Source organism: Convolutriloba macropyga, chromosome 4 (genome assembly GCF_964194025.1).
Source record: "Convolutriloba macropyga chromosome 4, txConMacr16.3, whole genome shotgun sequence".
NCBI classification, from domain to species: domain Eukaryota; kingdom Metazoa; phylum Xenacoelomorpha; order Acoela; family Convolutidae; genus Convolutriloba; species Convolutriloba macropyga.
Window position 1 is genome coordinate 52,899,474 of NC_134471.1, and position 26,909 is coordinate 52,926,382.

At 35.6% G+C, this 26,909-nt stretch overlaps 1 protein-coding gene across 1 annotated transcript in view; it reads left to right on the forward strand.

Annotated features, from left to right (window-relative positions):
- LOC142338101 (uncharacterized) overlaps window positions 1-26,909 on the forward strand; it is a 143,786-nt gene that overhangs the window by 101,397 nt on the left and 15,480 nt on the right. The window contains exons 16-26 of the mRNA XM_075387732.1: window positions 10,556-10,708; window positions 11,355-11,516; window positions 12,208-12,375; window positions 15,305-15,361; window positions 21,840-21,977; window positions 22,461-22,612; window positions 22,959-23,132; window positions 23,298-23,364; window positions 25,266-25,428; window positions 25,646-25,833; window positions 26,364-26,800. Of these exons, the coding sequence (XP_075243847.1) occupies window positions 10,556-10,708; window positions 11,355-11,516; window positions 12,208-12,375; window positions 15,305-15,361; window positions 21,840-21,977; window positions 22,461-22,612; window positions 22,959-23,132; window positions 23,298-23,364; window positions 25,266-25,428; window positions 25,646-25,833; window positions 26,364-26,800 (1,859 nt within the window). The remainder of the gene's footprint in view (window positions 1-10,555; window positions 10,709-11,354; window positions 11,517-12,207; window positions 12,376-15,304; window positions 15,362-21,839; window positions 21,978-22,460; window positions 22,613-22,958; window positions 23,133-23,297; window positions 23,365-25,265; window positions 25,429-25,645; window positions 25,834-26,363; window positions 26,801-26,909) is intronic.

Here is a 26,909-nt window from a genome sequence, read left to right on the forward strand (position 1 = left end):
TCTTATAGTCCAATGGGCGTTGTAGCTCATAAGCATCTTGACCAAGGATGATGCCAACTTCCATCAAGTTGAAGTTTTTGTTGGGTAAAACACTCAAGTGATTGAAGCTTTGCTTCAGCTTGTCGTAGTTGTAGTTTGTGTTTCCAGAGGAGATTGACGGGTGTAAAAACGCTTCGATTGAATGCACCTTTGAATGTAGTCCCTTTATTTTGAGAGGAACCTTTTCTGTCTTCAGATCCTTTGTTCCGTGTATGCCAGCTATGTTGAGCGTCACATCGGTGCCTTGGGCCCGTAAGTTCTCTTGCACACTTTGATCGATGAATGAAACCGTTGATCCACTATCGTGCAAAGCATATGTGTTCAGCCTGTTGCCACCGCTCTGTATTGCGACAGGAACTATCTGAAGAAAGCTAGTAACTTCGTTACTCTGGTTGATTGTTGCTGCGCTTACGTTGACTGCGTGATTGCCCTTGTCCATTTGGTTTTCTGAGTGTAGCAATCGGTTGTGCTTCTTGATGCATCCATTGATGCCGCACGCATTGATTTTACGATCTTTGATTGCATGTCCTTTGCCTAGACATCCGTAACATAAGCGTTGCTTCCTCACTGCTGCGTACCGATCATTCACACTCATGTTCCTGAATAGTGGACAGTTTCATATTTTTTGAGTGCCATCAACTAGTGGACAGTGATCACTTTGCGTTTGCTTCGTTTCTTTCACGTTGGAGCTTGCACTGAAGTTCGACGTTTTCGAGAACCGTTTGTCACTATTTGTGCTTCTTCGGTCTTCTTCTCTTCGCTCTCCCTTGAACGCTGAAAACCCTTCGTGCCCGATTGCTATCCTTGATAGCCATTTCTCAAACATAATCAGATCAGGCCAATATTCATCTTTATCATCAACATAGAACCACCACTTCTCTTTGAGAACTTGGGGTAGTTTATCTACTGCCATATACAGTGTCGAGCTTGATTGCAGATCACCAATCTGCTTGTACTCTTTGAGCACATTCACAAAGATCGAAACAATAACTGAGAACTGATCAGATCTGTTGATTTGTGTGGTTTCACCTGACTTGCTTTGCGGAGACTCTCCAGATGTGCAATCAATGATCACATGAGGCCTTCATAACTTCCTCTCCAGAATGCTCCATGCAGCACCATAGAACTGTCCAGCATAGCCCATTCCAGATATTGCTGACCTTTTGTTGCCTGTCAGTAGAGTCTTCAGATGGCTCATCTTCTCTGAGTCTGGTATTGGTCGTTGATCCACTGTAGCAATGAACATACTAGACCACTCCGGCCATTCGAGGGGGTTCCCATCGAAGTTGTTCAACTTGAGCTTTGGTAGGGTACTGCTACCCACGTACCCACTGTTGTATCGTAGCAAACCAGCTCTGAGGGAAACGCCCCGGTCTTCAACACTTGAGGATCGGTCTCGTGAACTGCGATATCGTAAGAAGTGACTTTGCCTGTTCACTTCAGGGGTTACTTCGAAGCGAGCTGTTGTTCGTTCTGGTGTTAGAAAGATGTCGATCCTGCTGGCCCAGTCTGAAACATCTCTTTTCTTGGCGGTCCAGTTGAAGGGTGATTTTTCTCGAGCACTGGTTGATTGGGAACGAGCATCATCGTTCTCTAATGCTGTTCTCTTCATTTTGCGCTCTAGCTCGCGCTCTTCCTCCAGTAGTTTGTACTTGGTTTCCAGTTCCTTCATTTGCATTTCCAGGTCTAGCCTCCTTCGATCGAACCGCGCTTGTTTCAGTCGCATCTTGGTTTTGAATTCGATATCGAATTTCTTCATCCTTTCCTCTTGCCTTTGCTTTGCTGAAGATGTTTCCGAAACATTCTCCGTCTCTTGGCCACTTGCTGTTGCTCCATTTTGCACTGTTTGAGCAACTGAGTTGTCCGTTGGGTAGTTTTTATTGCTCTCGCTGTCGTTCACTGCTTGGGTTGCGTTGCTTTGCTCCGCATTCATTTCTGGTTGCGTGCCTTTGCTTATATATGCAAGCCAATTATAGTCCAAACTTGCTTTGCACTTCCTTGCTTCTTTCAGATGTTCTTCAACGAAATTTGCTTGGTAGGACACCAGCTTGTTTCGACGCTGCAGTTGCTTGGGTATTTCTTCCTCTAGAAGGTGAGCAGTCTGGTGGTAGAGGACCTTTAGTTTGTTGGGTCGATCTGAATCTTTAATTATTTTGTAGCCAATCCCTGTTTTGGTGTTGACTTCTTCCAATAAATCTTGGAACTTCTTGTCGTATCTCTGAGCTGTTGATTGAAGATCTTCTCTGCTGATTGTGCTAGGATTGCCTGGTTGCTTTTTGCTTTGCTTGTTCCGTTTAAACGAGGTCAGTTCTTCAACGTGTTTTGTGAATTGCACTCGCAACTTTCGCTCTGCCGCACTGGCGTTGCGCTGTTGATTCGTTTGATTTTCTTTGGGGGGTGCCTTCGGCACTCTCTTCATCAGATTGGACAGCAGTTTGCCTTCCACTGTCCGGATCGGCGGACCAAAAGTAACTGCTGCTCTCCTATCAAAGTCAAGGAAATCTTTATACCGCCCAGTTCGTTTCAGCGGTTTCAAATCTGTCCGGATATTGTGTTTTTGCAGTTAACTTTTGTGAACTGTATTATCCACTATACTCTTGAATACCGCTGCATTACTTGTTGCTCAATTACTTTTGATAACTAATTGCACAGCTTTGCTGAATAACCAAAGTTGTTTCTCTCAGAAAAGCAAAATAATTTGCTATTGAGTTCTTGTTAGTTAATTCAAACTATTAACCGAAATTTGGAAATCTAATTCCAACAAATTGTGGCCTTGTAAATTGGCTTTACTTCTAGAAAGTTTCAGCTTTCTGCTTCAAAGATTACAGAAAAAGGTTGAGTTACTGTAACTATAACTGAACAAGAATAATATTTTTCTAACTTTAATGTTATCAAGTCTCTCTATTGGTTTCAATAACACCAATGTTGAACTAGAGTAGGCTTCGTTAAAGCCAGTAAGGGAAATTGACTTTATGCTTTTCACAAAGTTTCTCTCACATAGGAACTTTGTTCCTCAGAAAGAAAGATTGAGAATATCAAAGTTAATTCTCTTTTCAACAAGTCAAAGTAAAGTTAAAACTGTACAATCACTAATATGATCTACAGAAACAAGACACGATAACAAGTATTTACCGCTCAAGAAAATGTGCTTCAATACGCATTGTATGTCAGTTTAATATAATCAAATTTACGAGTTTCAACTGATTTTTGGTAGTTTTCAAGCTCCTTTTATGCTGCTAGTCACGTGGATTTACATGTCAAAATCAACTGTTGATTGGTTGTAGATAATAATGTCGACAGAATGTGAAGACTTTTCCATAACGTCTTTTTTTCAGTGTAAATTTGATGTCATGGGAAATTTGTTAACCATGTAGAAGTTTTGTCGAATATTCTGTATCAATAACAGTTTGATTCGCAATCCAGTCGCAAAGAATCTGATGCAATACTGTTAAGTCGTGATATTGTTTTGCTGGTGGTTGAGGTAGTTCGAGTTTGAGTTTAACTCCATGTATGACGATTGTGTACTAATAGTAGTTGCTAAATATAAATGTTAAAGAAATTGAACAAATCCGTATGGCTTCAATAGAATGTAGCATTTTGCACTGTTTGAGCAACTGGGCTGTCCGTTGGTTAGTTGTTGTTGCTCTCGCTGTGGTTCACTGCTTGGGTTGCGTTGCTTTGCTCTGCATTCATTTCTGGTTGCGTGCCCTTGCTTATATATGCAAGCCAATGATAGTCCAAACTTGCTTTGCACTTCCTTGCTTCTTTCAGATGTTCTTCAACGAAATTTGCTTGGTAGGGCACAAGCTTGTTTCGACACTGCAGTTGCTTGGGTATTTCTTACTCTAGAAGGTGAACAGTCTGTTGGTAGAGGGACCTTTAGTTTGTTAGGTCGATCTGAATTTTCAATTATTTTGTAGCCAACCCCTGTTTTAGTGTTAACTTCTTTCACTAAATTTGGAACTTGTTGTCGTACCTTTGAGCTGCTGATTGAAGCTCCTCTCTGCTAGTTGTGCTTAGATTGCCTCGTTGCTGTTTGTTCCTGTTAAGCGAGGTCAACTCTTCAACGTGTTTTGTGAATTGCAATCGCACCTTTCGCTCTGCCTCACATTCGTTGCGATGTTGATTCGTTTGATTGTCTTTGAGTGGTGCCTTTGGTGCTCTCTTCATCAGATTGGACAGCAGTTTGCCTTCCACTGTCCGGGTCGGCGGACCAAATGTAACGGCTGCTCTCCTATCAAAGTCAAGGAAAACTTTACACCGCCCAGTTCGTTTCAGTGGTTTCAAATCTGTCCGGTTATTGTGTTTTTGCAGTTAAGTTTTGTGGATTGTATTATCCGCTATGCTGTAGATTACCGTTGCATTACTTGTTGCACAATTACTCTTGATAACTAATTGCTCTGCTTTGCTGTTTAACAAACTTGTTTCTCTCAGAATAACAAAATAGTTCAAATTGAAACAATCGAATATTTGTTGAGTTTTTGTTAATAACTCAATTTATAAATCGAAATTTCAAATTATCTCGAAGTACAGTCCCTGGTAATAGACTCAATACCTATTTTGAACTATGATGAACTTGGTTAATCAAGTAACAAAAAAGCGCGAACGCAAAGAAAATTGTTATCTGAATTTCCAATTAATCGCTTTGGTAACAAATTTTTAGTCCTGCATTGGCTTCAATAAAACCGATATTGAAACTATGATAGGCTTCGTTAAAGTCAGTAAAAGCAACTGAATATGTGCGAGTTTGAGTTATAGTTTGACTTCATGAATGACGATCGCGTACTAATAATAGTTGCTAAATAGAAATGTTGAAGAAATTGAACAAATCTGTATGGCGTCAGTAGAATGTAGCATTAAATTTCGCTTGTCACGCTATTCTAGCTTTAAGGCCTGAGATGGCCTGGAAGCGCCATTCAATTTGGTAATTGAGTTAGTAAGCTCAACCGCTACATTTAGTATTGGTTCCTTCAACTAACTAAATTTTTCTAACTATATTATTCGAAACAATTGAGCTGACAAGCAAACTGATTTTGGTCCAATTTTTAACTGTTACAATTCAAAAAGAATTCAGATTGTAATCAGTTGGTCTTTTTTAAAAAATGTTCGATTATTTTATGTTAATTAAAAAACAGAAAAATTCAAATCAAAGCTTACCGTTGATAGGTCTAATTGACTTCCGAAGCAGTGTTAAATTATTGTATCTAGTTGCTTTATTCGAATGATTATTGTCAATTTTGTTTTTTAAAATGTTTGATTTTCAATTAAGTAATGGCTTAATGAACTTTGTCACTATTTTGCTCTTAATTTGGTCAATTTCAAGATGGGTCAATTTTGTCAATTTTTTCTCAGCGAACAATGAATTGTTCTTCCACCTCTTCTTTCTTTTGAATTAAAATTTGATTTTTTTGCGGTTTTTCACGCTGCGTTATGGTTTTCGGGCTTTTGTTACCATTACATTTCACGTTTTTTTTGGATTTTTAGGCATTCGCTCAATTTTTTACTCGTTTTGTCACAGTATCAGCTGATTGACAGTTCACATTCTACTTTATTGGCGTTCAAAATAACGCACATCTGAAAATTCAAAAACCTTTGAAGGCATAGATTATGGTTTTAACTGCTTCGTTACCTCTTTCTCGGAGAATTAATTTCAACTTTTTACATTTGGTTTTAACTGTTTTTTTACTTGGTCTTTTTTTTCGTATGAAATGTCCTCGATATTGAAAGGTCTCATTGGTTTTTGATGGAGGAATAAAGGTGCCTATATTTCGATTTGAGTGGATAACTGATGGTTTTCAGGACTTTGAAATAAATTGTTTTCAAAAATTAAAAAAATTTTAACTTTTAGTTATTCTTCAACTTGCTACCTAATTTCGGTAATTACAGGTCACATTTTACAATATTTTAGTCAAAGGAACGTGCAATAGTACAAAATCTAAGGTTTCTAACGAATTAAATTTTCAAATTACCGGCTTCGAAATCATTATTTTCCCTAAAATTAAACTAATTTCTGATTTTTTATTTATTTGATGTACTTTTTGTAGACGTAAGACATATTCTGATTAATTAAAGGACTCAAGCACTTCCTATGGACGAATTTTCAAACCTTTTTAATTATTTTATTTTGTAGCTAATGGCTTTCATGATTTTGAAAATAATAGTTTCTGAGAAATCCATTCTTATTACTTAATTTTGCCCTTTTTTCTCTTTTCTCTCTTTTTTGCCCCTTTTTTTATTTTTTTTTCTTTTTTCTGCTTTTTTCTGATTTTTATCTTTTTTCTCTTTTTTCTCTACTTGTTACCCATTATCACAAATAAGAGGTCGCATACCATACTATTGGCGTTTGCGAGGGGCTCAGTTGAACGTTTTTTAAGGAGCATGTATGGCTTTATGGCGTCGACAGCGTTTTCTCGCAAATTTTAATTGAATTTTTGTTCGTTGTCTATTTATTGTTCTTTTTGTAACCCAATAAGAAATTGAATAATGACAACTCCTAATGCTCTCACATAGAGGCGTTTGTGATCATGAACAAATTGGATGCTTTCAATTGCTGTCTAATGGTTTCAATTACTCTGAAAGTAATTGTTTTTAAAAAATTTAAGCAAATTTTTAAATTTTTTTCTTCTTTTTTGTCTAAATGTTACCGAGCCTTATCATGGAGTGTTTCCATATCTTTTCTAGTGAAAAAAGTTATTTTGCTTAGTTTCAGTTTTATTTGACGCTATTTTGACCTTGTTAATAAGTTACTTTTTCTAAAATGGACATAAAGTTTTTGGATTTAATAGTTTTGAATTATTGTTTGTCATATTGGTGTTCGATTTTGTTGTTCGTCTTGACTTGCTTTCTTAACAATGGCTGATCTCATTAATCTAATCCGACATTTTTTCTCCACTGAATTATTTGCGTTGTAGGCGATCTTTTTGTTCATACACCAATTTTTTTTTGAAACATACTTGAAATTTTGGGGATTTTCTATCTGTTCCTCATTTGGTTGACGTAAATGTAAAAAATGTGGATGAGCATGGCCGAAACTTTATATGCGAACGCACATTACCGAACCTCCTTTTTGAGTTTTGTTGTTTTTTGAAACTTAAGTTTGTCTTGTCTCGTATTCTCGTTAATGGCCGTTCTCATCGGCCATCTAATGCGGCATTAATTTATTCATTTAGTTGTTTGCTGAACAATCTGTGAGTTTTTGGAAGTCTTTCATCTCCTCCTCATTGGATAGACAATTAAGTCTAAAATGTGGATGAACGGGGTCCAAATTTTATGTGCGAAAGCACAAAACCGAGCCTACTTGTTGACATCTATTTCCATTTCAGTACTTTAAATACTCATTCAAAGCTCTTTGAGAATATAAATTGGTGTTGGTACAACAGTTATGCACGTTTTCTGCAGCACCTCCTAAGATATATTATGACGTCAAGGTTCAAGGTTTCGTCTAACTATGTTCTAGATTAAAACAAACCTTTTTATCAGATGAAAAGGATTTTTTCACGTGTTTGTTCGAAAACTGTGACAGTTGAAATATTCAAGTGCCAGCTTTCAACAGTGGTCACTAGTTTGAAACTTAATGTCTTCGATCAGACATAAAACATATAAAAGCTCAAATTAATGTCAACTTATTTGGATTGAAAATTGTTTTCACAATTTGCGTTCAAATCCTATTCTCATTTCCACATGTCTTGTCAGATATTAATTACAATCTAGACTTCAGAACAGTCAAAACCGCAAACTGTTTTCTTTATTGACAAAGCAGCGAGAATCAAATTATTATTTATAAGTCAGGCTATAAGTTATCACCAGGCTAAAAATTACAATCAAGGGCCTTAACTCGGGGTAGCATTTGAGTCAAATTCCCTGTGACAAATTAGCCCAAATTGTTAACACCTGAGATTGCGCTATTGGAGAGGGTATAAACTAATAAATATAATGCCCTAATCAACGTGAAATAACTAACCAGTTTATAAGTCAGTTATTAGGATAACAGTTAACATAGGCGCGCTTCGCTTTCATACATACTGTGTCCTTTAACCTGTACAAAAATGGAGTACACAAGGGTGGTGATTTATGCAGTAAGATTCAAGTTGAAAAATTAGGTATTTCATGATTCTTTTTTGGTGTGAAAGTTCTATTTTTATAGCATCTGGTTGCATTTGAAACACAATACCATGCAGAGCATAAACAGCGGAAATTTATTTACTATAGTGTTTGATTTCCCAAATTTTAATCAGTTTTTACTTCAAAAAATCTTAAATAAGCTTTTTAAAAAGTTGGTTTTAGTTTTTGATCAAAAGATATGTATGATGTGCATCCCAAACTTCTCATAAAAGAAACGTAAGGTTAGACAAAGTTTTGTTAAATTTACTTTTAATTTCTTCCTCCTAAACCATCAGAATCGGAATTTATTAATGATGAATTTTCCTCTAACTCATCTCTCTCAAGCAGAATTTAAACCGGGTATTTGACAAAAACGTTTTTAGCAACACTAACACTAAAATATTTTTAACTTTGTCCCATTTTTTGTCCTCCCAAAAATGTTTGTCATTTTTGTCTCTTCTTAGTAGTCTCATTGTTTTATGTTCTCATTGCTTTTGTTCGGTTAATTTACTGCACTACAGTTGTACTTTTGTTTGAAATGTTGATTTTTGTTTCACATCTCGGCTATGCATGATGATAGCTTTCTATAGTCAAAATTTCACAGTAAAAGAAACTGATACTGCCAATAATAACATTTAAGTTTTGTTAACTTTTTCCAAATGATTAGTTACAATTTTATATATCAGAAATGGTTTTTCTTGTTAAAAAAGTTGGGCACAGGATGCCTGCTTTGCTTTCGAAATAGTTTCATGGCACAACTATATTTCGTTAGCTGGCTTTTTGTAATCTTTTTCAGCCCTTTTGTTGAGTTTGCTTGCATTAAAAATTTCTTAAATAAAATAATTGAACTGTTAGGTCTTTACTAAAATGCGTTGAACTTATTACAAGAGTACACATGTGGCGCAAATAGCTGCATGTGTTGTGAACGGAAAATTTTTTAGCTGTTAAAATCCATTTTTTTTAAATTTCATCCATATTTTTTACGATGAAAAACCTGCCAAAAGTCTCTTATTCAAAATTTTACATTGTCGCCAACTTTAAAGCGTTGAAAAAAAAATTACATTTCAGTAGTTCACAATTTTGAACAGAAATCAGAAAATTTTAAATTATACAGCGAGATTTTGGTTTTCTTCAAAAAGTTGCTGAAATTTACTATTTAAATAATCTGAACTGTATATTCGATTCTCATAGAATTCTCTCAGCCAATATTGTTTAAAAGCAATTAAGATTTTTGTTCTTGACGCAAACTTTTGAACTGCAGCTGTCATCAAGCTTCAGTGTAAATGTTTGGTTTCATTTTACATTTATGTCTCCCTATAAAATTGAGGCAACCGTAATTATACACCTGTTTTCATGTTTTTGTCATATTCGAATCAGTTCTAAATTTTTTTTTAAATTGGCATCTCGTCGGTTTCTCGATTTTTGGCAACTTTGTCGAAAGCAGCGACAATAAAGTAACCGACCAAATTGAGATTCCGTCTTCGTTAATTTCGACAACGAATTCTAGCGACAATAGCACTGCGAAAATTGGCGACTAACACCCGAAATCGCGTCGCTAATTTTTGCGCCAATTTTTACAATTCTTTTGTCGCCGTGGTCGTTACGTTTTGGTTACTAATTATTTGATACTGATCAATTGCCTTTGCAGGCTTTTAGTGTCAATAATACGCGGCTTCTATTATTGCCGGAAATGGTGTTATGGCATTATTATCTCTTTATATGATTTTTTTCTATCGTTTATTGAGACTCAGTGATTTTTTTTATCATTTAGCAGCTTGGACAAATTTCATTTGACTGCGTTAACAAACTGACAATGCTGAAAACCAATAATAACTTTTCATATCATAAATAAGTCTTAATTGTAAGGAAGTTCCGGGACTGTTCCTTGATAATTGCTCTTGAGTTGTTTGAGTTTTGTGGTTTGCTTAAGGTTGCTTATCTTAATATGATATAGCAAAATTTAGGCCAAGATTGAACTCAAAAACCATTGCTATCTAATGCTCAGGTACACTAGAATATGGGTCTTCGGTCAATTATGCTCTTTCTGCAGTTAATTGAAAAAAGCACTTCTAATTGAGCTTATATGACTGCTCATTGTCGACACAAAAAAAAACTATTTTCCTAACAATAGTATGACAACTTTTTCCCGTAGTCAATGAAGAGTCAGACGTACTCAAAAAATCAAAAATTTTCCGAAACAACTACAGACATTTTAGACCGAAGCGAGTGATTTCTGAGACTTTAATTTATTTCAAGCTTCAATCAAAACAATATTTTTCTCAGCCAAAATCGCTGACTCAGAATCTTGTGGAAGCTAATTTTTTAACAAGTGCTTGAATTTCAAATCTTGAGCAATATTCTAGAAACCTTGCAACAGACTAATGTCATTTTTATGTTGCATATTGTGTGTATTTAGAACTTCCAAGACTTTCGAGTACCCCTCGCGTTGTTCACGTTGGAAAGACATCTGTGACCCTGAAATGGGAGCCGTGGACTGAGTTCAGGGACTATGGGGATGGTCCTCTTATTGGATACAGTGTCTACAAAGTGTATGGCACGAATGAAGGTGGTTAGTTCAACACGACCAGATGTTGCAAATTTTTTTACTGGATTTAAGGGGGGAAGGGGTTATTAACCTAACGGGGGTTTTTTAAAAGGGTTGACACTGGGCATTCTGAAAATTTCTTAGATCAGTTCATCATCATTAATTGCCACGAGCTTGAATGTTAAAGTCCTAAAGATTGTTAAACTATAAAAAATTGCCTAGTTTATATTGTAATACTGGCATTTCACTTTTTTTTAGCGAACTAATTCTCGTTAGCTCGCTAATCGAAGAAGTTTTATGAACGAGACGCTGTTTCTCCATCAGAGGCTGAAAAATGTTACTCCCATTACTTTAATTGTCGATTTTTGGGACAATTTGCCATATGTACGTTTTTGAGAAACTCAAAGTCTTGCAAGATTTTTGTTGATTGGATTTGAATGTCTGAAAAATGTTTTAAAACCCGTCATGGTAAATGTTGCAATCGCAATCAATGTCATAAAAATTATTGTGTAAAAACTTGCGCACGTGCGCTTTGTGCTAGCAAATAACATAAACCCATTAATTTGTGGGCATTGACTACGATACTTTAATTCAACTTTTTGATCTTTTTGGTTTGTGCGAAAGATTCTGTCGAAATTTTGAATTTGCTGATCACTATGTTTTTCTGCAGTGTTAGTGGATGAGCTACCTGGAGACCTGAAATCACCCGAAGTGACCGTGACGGGACTCGAACCCTTTACCAGCTACTCATTCTATGTGCGGTTAGGCCGACCGGGAGTGAAAGGGGCAGGAGCACCTTCTGAGAGGCTCAACATCACCACTAAATGTGACTGTGAGTACTAACTGCAAATAATTTGGAGGCGGCCATCGGAGAAATAGCCTCTAGTCGATATGCCGATTCTATGGAAAAAGGTTTATTAAGTAAAAAGACAAACCCTGAAAGGCTGCGGAGGCCTCTCAATATCTCACTTAAGTTTTCATAATTACCCACTAATTTCTGCAAATCACAGTCTCAGTGACCTGTGGAGTATTTATCTCGAAAACTGTCTTCCCTTAAAATTCGTGTCAACTTGAACAATTATGTGCTGTCTTTTTGCATGATCTCAACGAAAGATCGATTGTCTAATAAGATATTGTAAGAGTGTTAAGTAAGGGCTATCTGCGACGAGTTTTTCAAAACATACCCAATCATGTAAGGCTTTATATATATATATATATATATATATATATATATATATATATATGAATTATGAGTCTTGATATGAAACTGTCAAGGTATGTACAAACTTATGTCGGTTTTTTGTACACATTCTTGAAGCAAGGCCTGTTTCCACGATCTTTAAAGTTTTATTAGTACATCTTGCTTATCAAGATCTTGATGAGGTGTCTTAACTTTGGTACAAAATTTCGAGGTATCGCTTACTTTACCTATGTGTATCAAGTTTTATTTCAATGAGTATACAAAGGTCGCCTATTAAGAAGGATCTGATGGAAGTTATTAGAATTTGAAGTTATCGTTTTAGTGCAGAGATTCTCACCCTCATCTCTTAAGCTCATGTCAACAGAGAGCAGCTCAGTTGTTATCAGATGGAACAGAGCTCCTTGCAATGAAGACGATGTGTACATTACGAGATACCAGTACAACATTGCCCTCGGAGCATCCTTCTTTTCCTCCCAAATGGTCGATAAAAGTGAGTTAATGACGTTTAATACCTCAAGAATAAAATTTTGTATAAGATATGCTGGATCTGTTCCGTGCCCCCACCCCCCCCCCCCCCACCCGCCAACACCTCATCCCAGCAAACAAACAACTGAATGAACACCTGAATGAACAACTTAATGACTAATGGCTTCATTTTGAATTGTTAATGATTTATTGTATATTGTTGTCAATTATCGTCAATTACGATCATCAAACATCATCAGTTAGAATTGGTCACACTCCACTAGGAACAATCAAGCTTCGACATGCTATCAATGTCCTAATTATTGAGATATCTTTCATAATACATGACGTGATCAATCATATATATTTTGGTTGAATGAGCTAACAGCGTTTGTCAAATCCAGTTGAATTCAGTGAGCTACAAAGTCTGTTCCCAAGTTTTTGTTGGTTAAATTTTATGTTCCTAGTAAAGAATATAGATAAAAATGAATATATTTGACTGCACATTAACTCACTATTTTGATTAGAAGCATATTTGACACAATTTTTAAAACCATACAATTTCCAATAATCAATTTTTTTTTTTTTCGTTTTTCTTTTTTCATCTAATTACATCAAAGAATTAATGCAAATAACCTCAAACACTAAACAAGCGTTCATTCTTTTACAAAGAGAGCGTTAAGACCCACTAGCCTTTGTTGTAATCCTAAATCTAATACGGGTATAAGAAGCACCGTCAAAGTGACGCTAGGCGGCATTATCAGCATTATTAGTTCATGTGTTCATCTTTTTCAAGAAACTGTGATACAGAAGATAATGAAGTTAACGTGTTTGGACATTCTTTGAAGAAAACATAAAAGTAAAAATCATGTTAAGAATTAAGATTAATAACTGATTGATCAAAACTCGGCAATGTAGGAGGAATTATTTCAAACCTAAATGACTTTTTCATTGAATTTAAGTATCAAAATGATTTTAAATTTTCACTGTTAGGGGGAAAAAGTTTAAGTTCAGTTCCAATTTAGCCGCCCAACAGTGAGAGTGTCATTTGTTGCATTCGGAGTGATTTCTCATTAGCCAAGTTTCAATAAATTTTGCGTTTTGCTGAACCGAGTGACAAAACGCTGTCCCCAGTTTTCACGATTCAATTGAGCTTTCTTTCATTTTGATCTATGACACTTCTTCGGTTATTTAGTGACAGAGTTACTTGTAGTGTGGCAACTAGTAACTTATGGCTTGGAAATTACAGATGAATACGTGTCTCAAGTTTTCACGCTAGCCACAAAAACACGCTTTGTGAAAAGTGATAGCAAATACATCAAATTTTGAAGTAGATATGAACTAAAATAGTCTAATGTAACTTGTTTTTACAAACGCTTACAACTATCATAAAATGCAGGTTCTGAAAATGCCCGACAATATCGACTATGTGTACTTAATTTTTTGGACATTCGCCACGTAACCTAATATTTTTTATACAAAAACGAAACTTAAGTAAACAGTCGTTATTATAAAACCAGCAACAATGATAAGAGTTTTTAAATTTCAGTCAGATCAAAAATTTAGTAATAAATATCAGTCCTGATTAATGCCCAACGTAGCAGTTGCATTGAAGAATTTTTTTTGTTCTGTATAATAGTGTTTTCTATCTGCTCTTGGCACCACTTTTTTTGCACACCCAGTCAATCAGGAAAATAAAAAGAGAAGTAACACATCGCTTCGTGCAATAAAAAATCCGGTGTTATTGATTCAATTCATACTCTTATGCATGTTTCTCCGATTTTCGAAAACTTTGAAGGAACGTTTTCTCTTGTAACTTTGTGATTTTGAGATTTTAGCCAAAGGGCTATTGCCTAATGATATAAAACAGATCACAGCGTCATTTATTAGTTTTTCTAGACTATAGTCACATATATATCTTCTTACAGTTAACAATCACTACTGAATATGTTACATCTTAACATCACAAAAATAGGAAGCTAAAGAATTTTAGTTGTCAAAATAGTTTTTCTCAAACAGCTTTTTTATGTACAATTTTTTAAAGCAATTTGTCTTGCAATGTAAGTTTTATTTGAGACAAACTTTTTTAGATTTTCGTTCATTTAACAATTTATGCCTCTTCAGTTAGCCAGGTATGGATTATTTGAATCGATTTTCTTTGATAATTAAACAGTCTATGAAATAGTTTTGTAAAAATTTTGTAATAAAGAGCATGCCTGGGCAAAATACGACAAACCTGGGTTTTGAAGTGCATGCCTGGGTTTTGAAGTGCAAAGGATTGTTATCTTGCGATCTCAGGCAATCAAATGTCATACGACTATTTTCAAAAAATACTACTTTTCAACAAATCTCCTTGAGCAGAAATCTTAAAAATATAAATAACATTTTGATTTCTTTTGTCCTAATAATATTTGTCTATCGCTTGCTGAAGCTATCCTGCAGATTATTTGGAAATAAATTCTGTATACTTTTTTTCAATGAAAATTATTTTGGGTTCTTAAAGCCCTTCTCTGAATTACTGATTTCTGCTGAGGCACCGTTGATTTTTTCCCGAATATAATGAATGCAATATCAGTTCCCTGTAATTTTTTTCAAATGATCGGTTGTTTTTGTGAGCAACTTTGGTTGAAATTCACTGTGGTATGGGGTTTCTTGTCGAACTGAAACCATTAAACCGTTTTCTTAAATGAATGAAGTAAAAACGTGATAATGATTGAAGTAAAACATTGGGTTGTTGGCTTTGTAACATCATTGTGATAGCTTGCATATAGCAAAAAGTGTTCTCATTTTTGTTGAAAGTTGTTCATTGTTCAAAATAAATTGATTTTTTCTTTCTATATTATCCAATATTGAGTTCGTATGCGTTCCCTGTTGACTGTTATTATTATGTTTTACTTGTTTTCAGCTGTTTGCTTATTGTTTATTGTTATTATTTTTGTTGTTGTTTACATCAGAGAGTGCCAAATGCCAAGAGACTACGTTCTCAAAACAATTGCGACAAGTGGGAGTGTGTAAGTATATGTCGCTTGTAAAACAAACCGCAACTTATATCACGTTTAGGTAACTAATAAAAATAACAGCAGGGAAGGAAGCAAAAGATCTACCTGGTCGAATGATGTTTGATGCCAAGATCTGAAGATCTCTGAAGTCAAGGTTTACCCGGGTCATAGTAACATTGTAAATCAGCGCTGAATCCGAACATTAAGAAGAACGAGACTGGGAATATACTCTTAGGATACACTGATACAGTACTGGGCCGAAGATATACAATTGGAATACAATGATTCAGTACTGATATACTATGTGACTAGGGTCCGGATAGATATACTACGCTTAAACATATAAACACACCCCACCCCTAAAATACAGAATTTACAGAATTTAATTTTATTCAAGTTATACATTACAAAATTTTGACACAGCATTACCACGTGATAACCTTTTCCGGCGTTTATGTATAATTATAACTTATTAAAACTTATTTTTGCATTTTATCCATGTTTTACCTATCAACTTCACCAACTGGACAATTGTGACGATTAATTCTAGGTCTAATGGTGACTATAGAATTTAAGCAAGATCTTTTGCTTCTCTCTTGATCTCTCTAATAAGATCACAAGCTAACTTGATTGTGATTACACTATAATGTAACTCTCTTAAAATTGGGGTGCTTTATCAATGTTTAGTTTAACTGCGCTTACAAATGTGACAATGCACTAACGAGTTTGTGCTTTAATTTACGATAATGTTAAGCTTATCCTCGCAAATTTAAAAAAAAACATTTATTACATTAAAAAAATAATTGTCATATTTAATATTTGCACCGTAGAAGTTTTTATTCACGTGTTTCTTATCAACCCTAATTTTCACGCAACAGTCAATCTTCATGTTTTTAGTTTCGAAAATTTCCAATTATTATTTAGCGTTTTTGTTATTTTCTCTTGGGTGTTAATGTTTTGAGAAGTTTCATTAGCTATAAGCAATGTCTTTTTTTGTTTAAATGAATGACCCTGGAGTACACGACAAGTCAATCACTGATGATTAAAAAACACCTGTTCAGTTACTTCATTCACACTTCTGTACATTTGTACGTTCAAACGTTTGAACGTTGAAACGTTTAACCGTTTAGGCAATTTAATATTATTTTTAGAATATCTGATGAATTGCAAATTATTAAAGATTACTCTAAGAACTGAGTCTTATGAAAAATTACACTATGGTGCCAAAAAGCACCGTACATCTAACGAATTTTTAAAAAGCACCTTTGACCGCAAATATTACATCACTTTGAGTTGAAATCAGTTCTCTAGTGATAATTCATTCCGTTTTTGGCTTCTTAAATATCAACTAGACGGTTTGCATAGTTTTCACACAAGTTTTTTACGACACCGGAGTCAATTATCCGACACGTTTGCTTCCAATTTTTCGAAAAAACTTGCTTCGAAATTGCTCATAAATGTGCCATGTGGATTCAAATAGGTTGTTTGCTGACCATACCGGTACCTACCGTTCGTTTTCGTTGACAAAATTTATGACATATTTTTTATTAAATCGCAAGAGCATCATCTTGTTTTGGAAAATGTCTCGAAATTGCAATTATTTTTTCATAGTTTTTCCAAATTTACCGAAGGAAACAAGAACCTTTAGGTTGTTTAAATAATTCCCAAACAGCTTTAATTCATCAGATTGTTTTTTAATCCAAAAACATAAGTGATCGCTTGTCCGCACTTGAACTTTTTGTGTGATTTTGTCGAAAATCTTGCTCCATTTCTTCAAGGAATTTGCGCAATTTGTGCATTCTGTTTTCTGGATGCTGATTTCAAGTTGTATTTATTGCATGCTGAGTTGTATTTTTTTCTCATGAAAACGGACATTTCGAATCGCAACAGTACAAGAGTGGTAAACAAAAAAAATAAGAAAGCAGTTGAACCATATTTTGTCTTTCAAAACGATTTCAAGTTTTTCTTCACGCTTTGGTACAAATCAAACGTTTTAAGGAAATTAACGCTTAAAGAGCACAATGTGCTGTACGTAGCTTTTTGGTACCATAGGGTAGGTTAACCGACGGTTTTGACTATTTTTTCTGCGATTTGTTTTTATGTCGAAATTAACAAAGCACATTCTCAAAATATCTAATGTTCTAATGAATTGGTTGATTAATGATTAAGGCTTTAAAAGTCATGTAAATGGTACGACGCCCAATTTTGTGGTGGTGGGGAGGAATTATATACTTAATTGGGTTTTTTTCATCAATCAATATTGGCTGATTGCTTAATTTATTGCAGAGGGTTGTGAGTTGTATCATTATAAAGCTCGTCAAGCGTAAAATGTCAAATTAAAAAAAATGATTTTTCTCCAACGAGTTATCGAGCTTAAAATGTTTGTGAGTCATGGGCTAATGTTCTTTGTTTCTGTTCGCATTTGCCGTAGTCATTGCTTAAATGGTCAACAATTTTGCTAAAATTTGTTAAAATTAACGCAGTAATTGTTATTTGTTGTACTTTCAAAGCTAGCGGAAGGTTGCTGAACTCTTTGATGCCCTCTTATTTGGCTAGAGCTGCGCTTAGATTTTAGAAAATTTAGGGTTTTCTCGTGAGAAGTATGCTTGTTTAGCTCACTTTGTCGCACTTTGCCGGAACTGTAGGCCTAAATTCTGCGGACATTATCTTCTTTTTCTTTGATTAGGACTAGATTTACTTCCATCTCCTGTCACTTGCTTCTGGAATAAAAAAAATAGCCAGTCGTGCTCTTATTTAAGTTATTCTTTATCCAAAAGAAATCTTGTTTTGATATATCAATATTTTCTCTATCAAAAAATGTATCTCTTTATACTTTGGAAAATTCCTTGTTTTTGATAGACGTGCAATAATAGCAAATTCAGTATTGGTCTAAATATGATTTGTTACAGTCCCAAACATTTTTTATTTGTATTTTTTCTCTGTCTTTGTGTTCTCAAGCTGCTTCAGTTTTGTCTACATAGTGCATTTTGCCTGCATTTGTTATTCTCTTTGTAGACATATGACTAATTGAAGGTCCAGTTGGCCATTTAATGAGAAATTAGTGACACAAGCTACTCCTCTCAATTAATGAAATTTGGCTTCGTTGGATTTCAATAACATTGTTTCATAAACTTATCATGAACTTTCACAGTTTTTTTCAATTTTATTATTGCCAACTTACATCTTAATTTGATTATATGATAAAAACCTTCAAGAGGAGCTAAATTTGGTCTTTTTGGCGTGTTTGTGTTCGAACCATTGGTTTTATGGCGTTGATACTGAGAATTTCTATTTATTTTTTGAAACTTTTGTATATTGCCTATATTTGTCCCTATAAAATGTGTTCAGTGAAAACTTAAGGTTTGTGTTCTTTATGTGGCACTATAACATACTCTGGACAACTACAGGTCTGAGTGGCTTCCTATGGAAGTATTGGATACTTTATTTAATGCTCTCAGTTGAAAGCTAATGGTTTTAATGACTCTCAAATTATTTTTTTCAGGAACAACATTTTAGTTTTGACTTTTGCGGTTTATTTTTTTTTGTTAACTTGTAGTTACATCTGATTAATGGCAGATCTCTTCCATATTCTTGTGAAGCATACATTGATCTTCATTGATTTTGTGATTCAAGCAATGTTTTTACGACTTGCATGGTATGACCCTTCAGTTATAAAATATGGCTTTGTTACACTGGTCAACGGTTAGTGAACATATATACTCATTTCAGTTGATAGCTTTTAATTTAATAGGACCCAAAACGGTGTTTTCATTTAAAAAAAATTGTAAGTTTGTGAGTCTTACTTGTATTTGTTTTCATTTTGTAGTCCTATGGCTTAGTGTTAGTAATGACATGTCCCCTCAGGAGCTAAATGTGGATCTGTCAAGTAATTTTGGTTGAATATTGTTGGTTGGATTGATTTTTGAGGTTTTTTAATTCTAAAATTTCATTTGATTTTTGATTTTTGTTTCTTTTTGTTCTTTTCTTTGTCTAATTATCAAATTTTTACTTAATCTCATTAAAGACGGATCCCATCTGATTTACAATGATGTACAGGGTATGATCTTCAGTTTGAGTTTCATAACTTAATTGACGCTAATTTGACTAAATGTTTTTTTTAAATAGACAATGAGTTATGGCTGTAATTACTATTCTTTTTTGTCCTTTTTTTGTTTTTCTTGTCTCATAATCTTCTTAATTGCAGGCTGCATCTGTCCTCTAATTCGGCTTCATTAAATTTATTTTGTTATTGGAGTTTAAAACGGTTTTTTATAATTCTTGGTTAAATATTTTCGAATAATATTAATATTTTTGATTTTTTAACGTTCTTATCGCTTCATCATTTGGTAGAAAATTGAGTCGAAATGTTGAAGACACGCACATTCAAGAACTTTTTCGTTTCTTTTCAGCAGAATAACAGTAACTTGCAAAGAATAAATAAAATCCTTTTTTGAACTTTTTTGAAACGGTAAGCTAGCTGATCATGGTAGCAACAAATTGGAAACGCGCTGAAATGTTCCCTAAAATGTTCCCGAGACATAGACTAGTGGAACAGGATAAATTTTGGCGGCAGGAAGCATCACCAAGGTTTTCACACATTTTTGCATTTTACTCAAAAGTGTTTACAATTGTTTACAATTTTTCAAGTATCTGAAAGCTGAATGGCTAATTTCAAAATTAAGTCTAAATAAAAAAATCATTTTCCTAAAAGAATGTTTTTTTTCGGAAAATGAACTTTTTTAGGAAAGAAATTGTTGTTCACTCTGTTATTAATCCAGATACAGTTTTTGGATTTATCTGCTTAACTATGTGTTCTCGTGTACTATATGTTTAAAAAGTGGTTGTCACCATGTTTGAGGGAGAGAAAATTGCAAAAGATGCAACTGTTGAAATTTTTTAATATTTATTTCTTTCCTCATTTTTCTCAGCTCAAGTGATCATTTCTCTAATCGTTTACGTCGGCTATAAATGGACTGCTCAGTTTACTATATTTATGAGCGCTTTTTTCTTTTTTTGTGGATGAAAATTATATCAAGTCTGAAGCCTTTAAAAATACGATACATTTTACCGCAAATAGACCTTTCAGAGGATTGTTTTGGGATTCATCCAGCTATGATATAGTTTGTACTTTTAATTCAACAGTGATATAAGCCCAGGTTGAGGTCCAGAACCAAATTGGTTTATGATCAGACCCAGTCGAGCGCACACCCGTGTGTTCCCAGACCAAAATTACAGGGTCTGGAAGGAAGTTCGAGCGCACTACAGTCTGGACGATGGTCTGGAGATGGTCTGATCAGAGGTCGATTTGGTCGGAAAAGTCTGATCATAGGCGGATTCGAGCGCACTTGGGTCTGATCAGAGCCGACTTCGAGCGCAATTGGGTCTGATGATAACCTCTTCGAGCGCACTTGTGTCTGATCAGAAATGTTTTCGAACGCAATTGGGTCTGATCAGTGACATTTTCGCGCGCATTATTTTTTCTCAATTTTTTAAGTTTTTTTTACTGAGAGATGTTGGCTCTGCCAAGAGGCAGCCGCAAAGCAGCGTTCTGATCAGAGTCCCATCATAAGTCCGATAGCTCTGATCAGAAAAAGGAGTCCAGCTGATAGCAGAGGCCGGTCCCCTTCACAAGAAACTTTGATCAACTGGAGACCACGATGTTTCATATAGAAAGCTGTCTAAACTCATCCATTGAGTCAGAAATATACACTAAACTGTACACTAAATAAAATTTGTTCTCAACAGTTGGGTTTCGTTTCCTTTAGCAATAATTTCACAATTGATTTTTCCTTAGATGAATTAAATACTGCAAACATCAGTTTTTATGAAAAGAATATATTATAGCAAAACTGGGAGATTTTTTCATAAGTAAAATTTTTCTCTGATCAGACTATTTCGAGCGCATTTGAGTCTGATCATAAATGGCTGCAAGCGCAAGTGGGTCTGACCATAAATGCTTCGAGCGCAACTGGGTCTGATCATAACCTCTTCGAGCGCACTTGAGTCCTATCATAGTCTGAGTAAGATCTGGGCAATGGTCTGAATTTGAGTCTGGACCATGGTCTGAAGATGGTCTGATCAGAACACCTTCGGTCTGAAAAGTCTGATCAGAGACTTTTTGTGTCTGGAAAGTCTGATCAGAGGTATTTTGGGTCTGGAAAGTCTGATCAGGGTGAATTTCCGTCTGGAAAGTCTGATCAGAGATAATTTCGGTCTGGAAAGTCTGATCAGACGAAATTTTGGGTCTGGACCTCAACCTGGGAGGCCATCAGATGATTATCCAAAAGAAGATGATTATCTGCTTTTTGCATTATTATTACAAGATAAGGTGCGATTATTATTTATTTGTTTATAGTATTAGAACGCGGTATTGGCATATAACAGGCTTTGTGGTAATTCTATTTTTTTGTTTCAAATCTTTCTTCAGGCAATAATCAATGAAGTTTCTGATTCTCTTATAACCTTTTTGGACTACTAATATGTACTGTAGGTTCCTCGGAGTCTCCGCGACTGGAGGTGGGTAACCTGAAGCCCTTCACCAAGTACTTCTTCAGAGTGAGGTCTGACCTCAGCAATGGACAGGCAGGTCCCTGGAGCAGTGTGTTACCATTCAACACTAAAGAAGCCCGTGAGTAAACAATGATGCAGAATTGTCATAAATTAGCAGCTCAAAACATTTATTGGCCTGAGGTGTTCTGGCAGTAGGTCTGGTGTGTTGCAACTCAAGATCACAAAATGGTTAAAATTTGTGATCTATTCTGTTTTGGCCTCCAGTTTTGTGGGTATATAAAAATTTCGCAGCCCCCCTGAAGCACGTGCTAATTTTGTACATATCACCGTGTAATATACAAGTAAATTTGTAATTTGTACGTGAGTTTGTCATAAATTCGGAGGGGGGTATAGGTTCAAATTTGGATCCATAAATAAGACACAATTTTTGTAAATTCAAAATAGATGCCCTCAAATAGTTAATTTTCGAACAGAAATGTTCAGTTCGGTTCGGAAAACTTAGCCGCGAAGCCAATAACAACTTAATTGTATTGTTGTTATTGGTTCAATCTTGGCCTGTATTTATAGGAAAATTATCTTTTCACTCTCATCTGATTTCTAGCCCCCTCGGCCCCTCGAGAGCTAGAAGTGATGTGCTCGGGTGATACCATAATCAAACTCACCTGGCAGCCACCCGCTGATCCCAAAGGGATCACGACCCACTACGAGATGAGATACTTGCCATCCGAAGAGACAGACCAGCAAACTGAATCAGTTAGTTTGCATGTAGCACCTTTTCGGCTCTGTTAATTTCATATCCCCCCCCCCGTTTATTTATTAAATATTCTCTCAATTATTTCACCCTTCTATCATTTCTCCCCGATTTTGATTTAGCAAAAGGATTTTGAGGTGTTTGCGGGGTTATATAATGTAGGGTTGAAAAGATTCTTCTAGGAATTCTTACGGACACATTTTTTAATCGTTCAAAATAAGGCGCTTACTATAAACTTATATCGTGTAAGATTCGATAATTTTCTTGCCGTATCTGATAAGAGGCATTCCTCAATTAAAGATGTTAACCTGTCAAACCTCACATTAGAACGCAGTTTGTCCATTCAAGGTGTCTAAATTGTTGGGAGACAAAGAAAACATGCAGCTGATTGGCGCAAAACTTGACACCCTGAGGACTAGGGATCTCAAGTTTGTAGAAAAGACAGTTGATGATGTTGCCACTGCTGCTGGAAACACCCTGGACATCACTGGGTTGCCTAGCAACACATCATTCTACTTCCGGGTGAGTTTTTGCCAAAAAATAACCTTAGCTTGGGGAGCTGAATTTACTGCTTTTGATTTGCCCTCGAGATAATCTGCAAAGCCCATCCTCAATGGTACACCAAATTGTTCCATTTGTGAAGAATTGTCGAAACTGGGCTGTTTTTTATTTATCCGAATTCTGCAGGTGCGTGCAAAGAATGGCGCTGGGTGGGGCGATTGGTCAAACATCCTCAAGGCAGCATCAGTCATAGGTGAGCACTGTTATACGTCAATAGTTAACAACAATGTTTCCAAGGTACCTAAATTAAGAATAAGAACTACCTAATTAAGAATCATACCACCGAAGGCGAGACTGGATGGCTATCTTGCAAGATTCTTTCAAGCTCGTCCTGTCGAGCTCTGATCTCAATAATTGCTCTCGAACGAAGTTTGGAGAAATTATTGTAAACTTGTGTGTGTTTTACAAATTTTTCGCTCGGCCGTTTTTGCGCTTTTACTCTAGATCATTTTCTGCTCTAATGTCGGATTTTCTGGCATCCATAAAAATTTTCTGAGCTAAACCTCCTCTAAAATTATTCGTCATACCTGACGTTTGAGAGCAAGCCATCCAGCATTGGTCGGTTTATAGTCAGTTAAAACTAAGTCATTAGTTTTTTTAATAGCCGCGAAGCGATAGCGGCTATTATTGAGGACATCGTGGTTTTTTTTACAATTCAAAGAATTTGAATTGTATTGGGGCACTGTTGTATTAAAGATCTGTTCACACATTTTCATAATTTTTTAGTCAAATTGGAGGAGTGATTTTGGTCACACCGAAACAGGAAATGGAGCGGAAATGCGAGTGGTTTTGCGGCGTGAAATTTTTTTGCTCTAATTTTAAAGTATAATGAGAAAACGGCGTTTGATCAGAAATTCGTTTTCTCACTACTACTGGTTTTTTGTTCTAATGTGGCAATTTAATTTTGATCTTTATTTTTTTTGTTTGAACAAAGTTTCCATTTCTCACTAGCGGTTTTTCGTTCACTTGTTGCATTTTGGCATTGTTTTCTCTTTTTTTTTCAAATTTTTTGATCTGATTTCTTTTTAGAAATGGTTTTCTCAATTCACTCATAATCTAATCTAGGTCTATTTTTTTGTTTAGTCAAGGAAATTTCTTTGAATTGTTCGTCAGGACTTGTCCTGCTATGTTTTTTAATTCGTCGTTTGCATCGATGATTCTTGCTACCTGACTTCTTGGAATTGACTTTTTCATTATCAGTAATTTCTGCTGCTTTGCAGTTAAAATTTGAATGCGTGACGTCATTTGTTCTGCTTTTAGGTCAATTGCGTAACTTACCTCATTTAAAAAATGACTTCTGAACTCGCTAAATGAGCTTTAGTTTTGTGAACATTTTCTAGTCAAAAATCAATAGTGTGCATCTAAGTATTGCCAAACGTATATGCCCTATTTCTTGAGTATTAATGTCTTGAGTGTTTGATTTCGAATATTAATTTTGAAAAAGCTCCATTACAACTTTTTCCTTATAGAGCGTATGTGTCTCATAAAAATGACAGTCTAACCAAAAAGTCTAGTGGTCTATTAAAGGACTGGTGGTCAAGCTATCGATCTTATTCTTTTAGTTGTTTCAATCCATGGAAGGCCACAAGTGTCTATCGTGGCTGTTTTCCGGCAATCTGTCGGTTATGTTTATTTATTTTGGAAGTTTCCCACTATATAGTTCCGTTAATTTGCATATTTGCGAGATGAATTGTGTATAGCAGGACAAGTGGTTAACTTTTTGCAGGACTTAGAAGATCCTGCAGGACAATTATCGGAAATAGATTGGGGCAGAGATATCAGTAGGGAATTCATGTAATTATTCAATATACATATATGGCTATAAACATGTAAACTAATTATGGCGACATGTAACTTTTCAAAAAATATTATTTTATGCAAAGATATATAATTCAAAATTGTATTAGTGGTAAGCATCTGGACTAGGGTTGCTAATTGCAATTATCTAAGCATTTCATTTTTTGATTAAAAAACAACCAACAAACTATATCCACTTTTTAACCATATCTACCATCGTATTGAGTTTTCAACCAAATTGGGTTTGTTTTGTCATTTCAAAACCTTTCAAATAGTTACCATTTTTGTCCATTTCAGTTCCCTGTCCCCTGGTTCGAGGCTCTCCTCCTGACGGGGGAGTGGGTGGAGGTGGGTTTGGCATGAGTATGTTGTATGCTCCTGATGCGAGGATAGCCATCATATCGGCAGTTCTCGTCGGAATCATCATCACACTCACTCTCATCATTGTCATTATCATCGCGTGAGTAAATGAGTCATAATCTCAATAAGAACGGCAATAATAGTGTGAAAATTTGCAAACATTTCCAATAAAAAATTTTAGAAAAACTTGCGTCAATAGCAGTTTGAATAAAAACGAGATGCGAAAACCGATTTCCATGAGGGTCGTCTTCAGGTCTTCAGATATCAAAAATTTACAGTGACAGTTTGATTGGGAAATTGGAGTTTGTAAATTTCAGGTTGTGCAGCAAACGGAGCAACAACAACTATCACAAGAGACACCATGGTCACTACACAAGTCAACAGTCAGGGTCACAGCAGGGTAGCACAGCCACTAAATACCACCAGATACAACATCCACTCTCTATAGACACTACCATACCACACCATCTACACCACTCCGCAAACCATCCATACACCAAAAAGGGTAATACTCCATTCTTCACCTATCCAAATTTTTATCCACTCTAAGTAGCCGCTCCGGACTTAATGGTCGAAGAATTCAACCTTGTAGCGTGTCAGGTCAGCACTTAATTGCCTGAAGTTTTAATGTCAAGTGAGGTCTTCCTCGGGCTTACTCAAGATAGTTTAAGGTCAATTATTTAGTAGGTCCTGAATATATTAACTCAAAATTCTTTCAGTGAAAACTGTCGAGATCTTACGTTAAATTAAGGTTTCGGGTGCTTATGTTTAAATCTCACCCAATAAAAATCCAATTTCTTGGATACGGTTTTGATCATGCCTCCTTTTTGTGAATCTTTGCAAAAGACCCATTTTTTAGTCACAGAGATATATAACTGAATTTATTCAAAATAACCATAAATCAAATTGTCATAAATGGCCGTAAACCAAACGCAAGCTTAGCTTCTATCCATTTTTTACGAGTTGTTAGATTTCAGAAAGAGAAAAAGGCTTCTGAGAATTATTTGAGGATTTCACTTTTTAAACATGTTTCAGATTCATCTTACATTCCAAACTCCAATGCTGACAAAGAGCTCAACACTCACGGTACAATCAGATTATGTCGTCACAACAACGAAACTGACTCGCTATACGAAACAGCCAAAGAGAACAACGACGAACACTCCCCACCTAACACGAGTCAGAACACGACTTTAAACGACTCAAACCCAGGAAGCGCCCACCATTCCATGACCAGACATAACAACACTCTTCCAAACAACGTCAACAACCGAACCCTCGGCCGGGTCGAACCCTCAGCGGGTAACGTCTACTCGGGTCAGCATCTATCCGACTCGGTTCGGGCCGCGACATTGATGACTAATCATCGGATGTCAACATTTGCAATTAACCAGCCCGGGGGAGGGGGCAGTTCGCTGTACCAGCATATTCCAATGTCACAAGTGAAGACTCCAGGGACACACACTAAACAGGTCAGTAAAATTTGAACGTGTCCTCGACACTTAAATAAGTGATGAAAAAAGAGGCAATTTTAAAGTAGTTTAGACAGTTTAGAAAATTTAGTTTAGACAATTCAGAAAC